A 10,790-nucleotide genomic window follows, 5' to 3' on the forward strand; every position below is an offset into this window, starting at 1 on the left:
ATGTGTCACAATGTTTTTACTTTTATTTACAATTCTTTCTCTCTTCCCACCTTCTCGATCCTTGGCACCAGAGAACCATCTGCTTAAATCACTGGATATTTCTTTTTCTTTAATGTCTGGATACTTGCTAGTAAGCACATCTGAAACATTAAGCATATAATACAAACTTTTTTTAAGCCAGATTTATAACTAGAATATGAGTGAATCGTGTTAATTTCAAATTTGAGAGCAGAATATTATTTGTATTATATTATTATGTATATAAAAAAATGTGCATACTAGTATTTAATTAGTTATAAATATTGAAAGCATAGATGAGTAGATTAGATCAGCACAGTGGTACCTCTGCATGATGTTAATCCACTACTCCACTTATCTAAATTTTAATTACTTATAACTAATCAATAATCAAAATTATTCATAATTATTTACTCGTACAAAATAATTTGAATATGAATAAATCATTTTATCTGATTAAACCTTATTATTTATACCTCTTAAATATTTGTATGTTGTTGTACCAGAGAAATTTAGTTTTTTAATTCCGTTGGTTTCTCTTCCAAAAGCACTGTATTGTAATTGAATCTCCTTAGATATTATTAATGGAATAACTCTTAGACTTTGACTTAGTTTTGTTGTACTGTTTACATGAAGCACCATAAAGCATTTCTAAAATATAATTATACAATAGGTAAATTGTAAAACAAAAAACTTAAAATATAACAGTACAGATTCAAAGATTCAAATATTTCTCACCATTTTCTTCATCAACTCTATATCAACTTTTAATTGTTTATCAAAATAAAGAAAATCTTTTAATGTGGTTTTTGGTAAATCAATCATTATATCCTCTTTCATAATAGTTTCTATGGCTGTGGTACTTTTTGCAGTGGCTATTAATGATCGTGTTATTTTTGCTTCTTCTTGTATTCTGTACTCAATACTTCTTTTCATATTGTCAAGATCATATTTTGATAATTGGTTATCATTGTCTAAAATGGAAATAATTTTTTTTTTAAATTATGACATAGTTTGAATTGTTTTGTTTTTAAGTGTTATATTCAGGGTTAGGTGTATATTAACCTAACCCTGTGTATGTTAGTACATTTTATTAATCATACCTGCTCGACCACATGTTGGGCAATATTTTCCAACTGGTGATGCTTTGTCTATAAAATAAAATGAATAAGTTAAACTTTAAAAATAATTATATTCTTTGATGAACCCACAACATGAAATTGTTATTATTTAACAAAAAATTAGAAAATTTTGGATGAAAATTGTATTGTGTTAAAATATTCTAAATAAAAGTCTTACACTTCTTGTGATTTTGTTTTGAAGATACAATCATATTTTTCTTCCTTCTTTTAGTAATTTCTGATGTTTGAGGTATCCAAACATCATTATCTATTATTGACATAAATTCATAAGTATTACAAAGAAATTTCACATATTTATAAAATCTGTACACAGTTAAAACTAATAACCATTATTTATATCACTTTCTAGTACAACTAGAGTATCATTTTTTGTTCTAGTAAAATCAGTGTTTTTTACAGTTTTTTTCTTATTATTTGGCTTTTTTTGCTTGGAAATTGTCCCAGAAATTGTAGTAGATGAATCAGTTGAAGTTGAATTTTCAGATTGCACACTATCATAATCTATTTTGGATGTAATTATTATAACATAACTTCATTAGGTACGTACAAACTTAAAATTAATTACCGTTTGTATCACTTTCTTGTACAACTAAGGCATCATTTTTTGTTCTAGAAAAAGCAATAGTTTTTACAGTTTTGTTCTTAATATTTAGCTTTTTTTGCTTGGAAATTTTCTCAGAAATTGTAGTAGATGAATCAGTCGATGTTGAATTTTCGGACTCCATCTTATCATCTAATTTTAACATAATTATTGAAATATAAATTAGTTATTTATGTCATTCATAATTGAAAGGTCAGTTACCATTATTTTTTTTTTCTGCAATATCATAGGAAGGAATATCTTTAAGACATTTTTTCAGCTCATTTCCACTTAAATCAACAATATCATCACCTTCTTCAGAACTATATTTCTCCTCGGCATTGCTACTATGGATAACTGTGTTTGAGAATGCTCTATTCATTCTTCTAACCCCTTGTTCATAATTTCCTAAAAAATAAAATAAAATAAAATTTCAGAGATAAAATTGTTGATAATAAAAGTATTATTGATATTATATTGTTATTGAAATATAATATATATATATATATATATATATATTAATTTATAAAATGTATTACAATTTGTACCTATTAAAAAGAGAATAGTAATAAATTGTTTGAAAATATATCTAAATATAAAATAAATAGAAAGAATATTAAATATTTTAATTTAATACTAACCAACTTCTTTGATTACATGAATTTTATATCCTTTCCATGAAGTTTCATGAGCCGATGAAACTTTACTCATTATATCAATCTTATGGTAATTTTCTTTTGTTGGGTATTTACAATATAAAGTGTTGTTTTCAATGTAGGTCCAAGATATTGGTACCAGATCAATGCTTGCTTTCCCTTGTTTGGTTTCTTTATTAAATTGAATTATTACATGAGTTGTATCTTTCTGATACTCCATATTACCTATTATAAATAATATATTGTTATAAAAAAAAAAATTTTAAATATCAGAAATTAATTTAAGATTATAAAATAAAAATAAACAATAGAAATTATTTAATATAGTAATTTTAATAGAATATGTAAATGTATAATTATTAGTAAATTAAAATAGTTTTTACAAAATATATTTATAAATTATCAAGATAAGAGACTACAAAACTGCGACTGCCATTTTCAAAGAATATACATTTTCTATATACATCTTTTAAAGAAACAATTGATATCCTTCTAGATAATTTTCCCAATTTTATGATTCCAACTTCCGTTGATTTACATGGGTAGCTGAAAGCATCTGTGGTAGTATTAAATGTAAAACCATGCAAATAAAGACCTTTTTGTTTTCTTTTTATTCTTTCTATACTAAAAACTTCACCTGATTTGAGTAAAACAATATTATTGGGTTTTGAACTACTTAATTCAATTCCATTCATAATTACGCTTTTAATAACTTTTTTATTTTTATGTAAAATGTCAGGATTAACAATGATATAATTTTTTTTATACATGGCATTTTTCTTAGCTGTTAGTGGGCATGCTTTTTGTTCAGAAACTCTTCTAGTTAACTGCGCCAAAGGATTATTTTTCCCAATAATTAGTCGTTTGATTTTACCCAGGCAATTTTCAAACGGAAATGCCGAAATTGCAGGTAAATGCATTTGTGTGTATTCTACATCATCTGCTATGTGAATTAAGTTGTGATTATTCATAACTTGTGAATCTGCTCCATAAAATGAAGGCAGAAGCACAAAAAACTTTTTTAATAATTCTCTTGCATAGTTTACCTTTATAGTGCACAGATCGGGATCACAAAGAATTCTACACGCTACTACCAAAAGTAAAAAATGATTGTACATGTTTTTAGGAAGACATTTATAAAGCACCAAAGCCCCACAGTAATGTAAAATGAAACGAAACTGTGTCGCCTTCCAGTTACTAATTTCATCTAAATCAAACTTTTTTCTTTGAAACTCTCTGGGGACAAATCTTGTAAATATTTTTAAGGATGAATTTAATAATTTTATTTTTGACCTAGAAATCTTGCATTTTCGATTAACTCCTTTTGTTCCAAGCAATTTATTCAATATCCATTTCATAATTCCCAGGTATAGCAAATGCATAGAATCTATAAATACTGAGCTAATGGGATCAAAGTGTGGTATATCTAATAAAGGTGATCTTTCTTCTAAATGGTGTTCAGCTTGACTTTGTTTTATAAAACTTTTTTTAGAACGTCGCTTAGAATTTACACTGGTATACACCCTTTTTTTGTTTTTAGTCTTGCCTCTGGTTTCACAACGCTCACAAGCATAAAAGCCTCCATGACCCTTACATTGTTTTAAGAATGATCTTGCAGGTGTGTCGCAAGTAAATCCAACGATATCTACTTTAAATTGTCTATATCCAATAGTCACTCCATTCTGAACTAAAACTTTAACTTCTTTAACAAAATCTTCCAAAAACTCAACTATACTCTTTGGTTTTGAATCACCATTGTAAACAGACACAATAAATGGTTTTGATTCGTACTCATTGTGTAGAATAAGTCCTAAAATAGGCCAAAACTGTTGGTTTGAATGATTGAACAAAGGCAAACCATCTATGTTAAACAATAAACGTATATTATCATCAACATATTCGTCAATTATTATTTGTTTTAAATTTTCTTCAATACCAAAGTATACATAGGAGCCATTAGTGTTCTTTGAGCTCATTATAGTTTTTATATTTTTATTTGATTTTGTTTTCAATAAAGCAGCTGCTGATTTTGGCAGATCATAGAAATGTTCAGTCCGTAACAAGTCTAATAAGCCATCTATTGTTTCAATGGTTAGGTTACTTCTGAACCTAACAGCCCAGCTTTGAAGTTTATCACGGAAAGTAGTTGTTGTATCATTTTCATCTTGATTTAAACTTCCTCCACTAGAGCTTCCATCAGAGTTTGGTGATTCCAGAGAAGATGGATATGACATCGGAGATTCATTATGATTCAAGGTGACATTATCTGGAGATCGGTTAGTGTACTCAAAAGAGGAATTTGTCAAATTACCAATGTTATTGTATTTCAAAGATATATCTGAGGAAGAATCTGAATTTTCAATTATAATTTGTTCAACAACACTTGATTCATTACTTGATATCATACACAATTCTTCAATAGCTGACCGTTTCAATTGGCGATGTTTTTTTAATCTGTTATACGAAGACATTTCCTTTAACCTTCTAAAAACACTCAGTATAATTTCCAATTACCCAATAACAATAAATATGTATTAAAAACAACCTCTGCAAATTATTCAGTTAGGTATACCTAATTAATAGAATAAAATATATAAAATGTTAAATAATAATATTTACCGAAGTAGATATATTATGCTAGTGTGCTACTGCTTTAATGATTTTAATAAATGTAATGAATTATTCTGATACGGTTAACAATTTTTCAAGAGTTTTGCAAATAATTTTGTTGTATAACCTGTAAAAAGTAAAATATTGGCTTATATTAATACTAAATGCAATCAGTACCTATATGATATTAATGATTACTAATTCTATTAAAATTTGAAAATAAAAAGCATAATTTATAAACATAGATCCTATCTAGATACCTTTATTTTGCTATATTTCAAACAGCCAATTTTATATTTTGTATTTATTTACTATTAACATAATAATATTATCAGAATAGTTTAACAATCGTACCTTGTTATAGATGTCTAATAGGTATATTTAATTATTTTATAAGCTTATAACTATTATAAGATTGTTCATTAACTGACACTGATTCATCTGTTACAATAATAATATTAATATTTACTTTAATTAATAAATGAGGTGAAAAAATTATATTATAGGTATAATTACATAGATACTTTGTAGATTAGTTAGTTAGTTAAACATAGTAGGTAGGTACAAAATATAAATGACTATAATGCTAAAAAAAACATTTTATAATTTTATAGTTATTTTCAGTTTTATTTTTAAGTTAGTTATATTTTTTTGTTATTTAGATACTTAAAAGACATTTTTTTGACTTTTAAGATAAACAGTCTTTATTTTGTTTTTATAAGATGATTTGGTACAATGGTTAAATGGTTTAATGGTTTGATTGTTATAGGTACCCGTAACTACCATTATAAACTGTTTTTTCTAGTTGAACTATAGGTAGGTACCTACATTATTGTTATATTAATACAACAATAATATCAAATTTTGAATTTCTAATACCTACATTTTATGATATTAACAGGTTAACTGCTACATCATTTTTTTTTTTTTTTAGGCATAATTTGAAATTTTAACTTAGGGGGAGCTGAATATATTAAAGCCAAGCACACCTCATTACATATATTTTTTATTAGATTTTATTATTAATATTATTAGATAATATTGTATTTTATATACATTATATATATAGGTATACAAATAAATTGAATTTGCAAAAAAAGATCAAAAATGGAAATAAACGAAACATCTAGAGACTATTATTGCACAGTGATTTACATACTAATAATAAGTAAAACATTGAGAAATAGACTCCTGATCATTATAATTATACACTTATAGGTATAATTAGTGCAAATTTGAAAAGTTTAAATAAATTTGGATACATATTTTGAAGTTCTTAAATCTGTTCTGTGGTTGTAGCACAGTGATAGTATTTTATCATGAAGTAAAATTATGAAAATTATTTTATCTGTTACCTAGGAACCAACCTAACTATTTATTTTTTTAAATTAATAAATTATTACATAAAATTTGAATAATTTTTTATTTAATTCAATAAATAAAGTCAACAAGTTGAGAATTATTTTATTACATAGAAAAGGTAGAATACCTATATATTGTAATATATTACATAATGTATTACAATATACATAGGTATACAATGTAGACTGATCTTAGGTCGGATGCTCACTACAGCAGTCGACAATGGCGTTCTGTATATAATTTGGTCGTATAGAGAAAAAAACGTAGATTTGATAAACGACAATTTTCAATACAAACACCAAGTATCTAGTATTTAGTAATAATTAATAAATAACACTTACCCGATGATTACTATTATAGTATTCTGTATTACACGGTATAATAATCATGAAACAATGAAGATACCATAAGAAAATTCGACACTCGTATTCTGGTTGTCTAGTCTATCGGTTTCCAATTTCCAGTTATAAAGTCACAGAACATGAAAAAAATATTAGACATAAACTGTCGCACACTCGCACTGGGACACTTTAATAGTACGTACGTACGTACGTATTTACACGGTTTGTTTGCTATTAACAAAGGAAAAGATGTTGGTGTTTTTGCCGTCCATCAATGGTCGATGATCTGTTCTGTGTCTCTGATTGGTTACATATGCGTCAGTTGTAGACTGAAGTCACATGACCTCGTAATATAAGTTTTAACCGGCGGGTCGCGGGTCGCGATCCGCCTTGTTGTGCAGACTTGTGATTGTGTGTGCCCGACGCCGGAAATACCAGAACACTGTTGTTTTACGTTTAATAAAGTATTTATAGTTTTATACCTCGAAGATAATATTATCGTTCTTGTCACCATGACGTGCGGTGTGACAGGGGGAAATAATTATTCTTCGGTATGCCAGCATTGCAGGCATGATATAAACAATAATACAATAGTCTAGAATTATAGGTAGTAAATATATAATAATATGGTGATGTTTTGTATCATGTCAAATTTGATACACAATTATAAACTCACGTCTCACTTTAGCCAGTATAGGAAACTTCTCAAGTACCTATTTCAAAATTAAGAGTAAAATAATTTTTACTTACCGTAAATGTATGAAAAAAATGAAAGAATTATGTTTATTATTAATTAAGTACCTGTAAATAATTGATACAAAATAACTCAACAATTTGATATTATATAATTTATAATGAAAATAATTTACCTGTTCATGTTTATAATTTAATAAATTTTCTTACACAGTTACACTCACATGTAGTGTTATACCATTTATTACAAATATACTAGTATTTATAATCAATGATTATATAAACATAGTAAATACATGTACAGCATAGCAATTAATGTACGTTCAGTAGAACAAATTCGTTTTGCTTTTATATTTCAGAGAGTTCACTTAAAAAAGGAAAACTAACAAACACTTATGATCAAACTTAAAGGTAATCACATGATAATTTGTGTAAATGTATGATGGCTTTTACTATAATTATTTTAAATTAATTTTAAGTTACGAGCTTTTTAAATACCTAATAATATTATTTTACTTACTAATAACTTCCTTAAAAATTATAACATTGTAAAAAATCAATATATAATGATAATGTTAAGCTGAAGATTATGACGTTACACAGGTATTTATTTAATTTTCATACGTTTGAGTTTAATTTTGGTCAACCTATAATATTACAGCTATATTATAGCTTTTTGCCTACCCAACTAACAACATATAAATAACTATTTTGGGAATAAATGCACCAAAATGTATTATTCTTCCACAAATGGTTATTATAATATTTTTTTTATATATATGCCAGTGTTAAGGGAAAAGCAAAATACATTGTACTACATGTATTTCAAAATATTCAAAATAGATTGAATTTCAGAACTAAAAATAGCGATTGTTCTAAAGGCTCACATTTCAATTAATTAGCGTCCGTAGGTATGCCTGTATACCACCAACGCTTGGCACTTCTACGACAAACACTGGCTGGCCTTACTCAAAATTAAAACAGTTCGTAAAATGCCCGTATCCCACCAATATTGGCATAACTACGATAAACACTGGCTGGCCCACGCTTGTAATTCATTCGGTGCCCGTAATATGCCAGTATTCCGCCAATATTGGCACAACTACGATAAACACTGGTTGGCCCCTACTCACAATTAAAACAAAGCCCGTAATATGCCCGTATTCCGCCAATATTGGCACTACTACGAAAAACATTGGCTGGCCCACGCTTGTAATTCATTCGGTGCCCGTAATATGCCCGTATTCCGCCAATATTGGCACAACTACGATAAACACTGGCTGGCCCTTATTCACAATTAAAACTATGCCCGTATTCCGCCAATATTGGCACAACTACGAAAAACATTGGCTGGCCCACGCTTGTAATTCATTCGGTGCCCGTAAAATGCCAGTACTGAGTCAATACCGACTGCCAGTACTACTTTTCCAGTACTGTTGTAGTACTGGATAAAACTATATACCAGTACTGTACCAGTAAGGGCCAGCCAGTCCTTGGGTACCAGTACTGTCGCAGTACTGCGCCCTTTGTGAGAGTAGGCGTAAGTCATAAATTTCCGATTGGGTTGTTACAATTATTGATTTTCTTCTTTCTGTTTAAAATAGAAAATGTACAATCTGTAATATATGTACAATAAGCAAATAGGATAATATTACGGAAAATATTTACATGATGATTTAGTATGAGGAGGGAGGGTGTCCAGTGACAGAACCCTCATATTGATATATAGGTAGTTAAAATATATACATTTCGAAATAATCGTAACATAATAATTGAGATAGTAGTGTTATAGTGTTAAAAATAATATGAATCGCAGACCTATAAGGTACAATAGTTACATATACATATTTGGTGATTAGAAAAAGTGACTTTCTAACTATCGACTTTGACTTTCTAACTACATATCATAGTTAGTGAGCTAATCAACAATACGTCGTCCTCGTGCCTAAAGTGACTATGTGCAAAAATTGACCAAGTAAAATAACATGTTTAAATGTCATATTTTGTCCCTTTTAATGTACGAAAAAAATGACCATTTGATATCTTTATTAGCTTAGGAACCATTGAATACTTAATTTTTACCAACCAACATATCAATATAATTCTTACGTGTAAATATTGACTATGTCACTTGGTCATTTATTGCAAATTCGTTATAGTAACTTTTTGTGACTATAATGACAAAGTGTATTATACTTGTGACTTGGTCACTTTTTAAATGACCAAGTAAAATCCGTTTTCGCTTGGTCACTTTTTACCATAAAATTAAGTTATTAATTTATAATTTAGTAATCATAGTAATAATTATCGAGTAAAACTAGTATACTGTATTGTTAAGTATACTATTGCGGTTTTATTAGTGTCAATAGTTCATAAACATTGGTTAAATTCTCGATTTTCGAATGAGTGCTCAACTTTAAAAGTGATATTACTCAAAACTAGAAAAAAACACTTGGTCACTGTAGGCGCGAGGGCATAGTTCTATATTATAGAATAATTCACGCGACAGGTATCGAAAAATATCGTCTGAACAATATCGCTAATAAGCACCCACTTAATAATTTGTCAACATCCGCTCATACACACATACACACACACACACACACACACACACACAAGCTCAGATATTATTTTTACCCCGTTTCGTGTGTATATATACGCACGCACACACACGCTCACACGCAGTTTACTGATATTATTTTAGAACGTATTCGAAAATAACCGAATGGAAACGCACGCCAGTGTGAAAGACGATATTGTGAGGCGGCGGCGGCGGGAGTGCGCGCGCCGGTGTGTGTGTGTGTGTGTGTGTGTGTGTGTGTGTGTGTGTGTGTGTGTGTGTGTGTGTGTGTTTGTTTTAAGAATTTATTAATTTTTTTTTACGGCCCGAGTTGCATCCACGACGACGACCATAATATTATACGATATTTTACTGAAATGCAAAGCTCGGTAAACGCGACGATATAATATTTAAATGTTTTTGTTTTTTTTTTTTTATCCGCTCCGTTTGATCTACGGAAAAGGACGGAGAAAAAAAACGTCGACAAAATATTATTATTATAATGTCTTCGCGGCTGAAGTGCAAACACAGCCGACGGTCGTTGTTACGACTATGATATTATATTATCATTGCGCCGCATGATACAATAATATTATAATATATTATATATTTATACGTCTGATATCGGTCGTGTGGGTTCCTACAGTGGGTTCCTACAGTGTGTCGGCACCTACAATATTTATTATAATGCACAATTTTTGTTTACAATATATGTTTTTTATTTACCCGTCAGGACTCAGGAAAAAAGTACACGCGAGGCGACAATATTATTATATTTCCTATAATCTAGTGTCGTACCATTCGCTGACGTAACCCGGTGGATGGGGG

The 10,790-nt window shown here is 28.8% G+C and overlaps 2 protein-coding genes across 2 annotated transcripts in view; both read right to left on the minus strand.

The window, feature by feature from the left end:
* Positions 1-10,790, minus strand: part of LOC100166917 (uncharacterized) — an 85,131-nt gene that overhangs the window by 63,246 nt on the left and 11,095 nt on the right. The window lies entirely within an intron of this gene.
* LOC107882474 lies at positions 1,900-5,142 on the minus strand. Its single transcript, XM_029491361.1, has 3 exons — positions 5,016-5,142; positions 2,382-2,621; positions 1,900-2,148 (listed from the first exon to the last, which is right to left on the minus strand). Exons 2-3 carry the CDS (start codon positions 2,614-2,616, stop codon positions 1,955-1,957), a joined length of 429 nt encoding a protein of 142 aa, XP_029347221.1. The 5' UTR covers positions 2,617-2,621; positions 5,016-5,142; the 3' UTR covers positions 1,900-1,954.

This window comes from Acyrthosiphon pisum, chromosome X (genome assembly GCF_005508785.2).
Source record: "Acyrthosiphon pisum isolate AL4f chromosome X, pea_aphid_22Mar2018_4r6ur, whole genome shotgun sequence".
Classification (NCBI taxonomy): Eukaryota; Metazoa; Arthropoda; class Insecta; order Hemiptera; family Aphididae; genus Acyrthosiphon; species Acyrthosiphon pisum.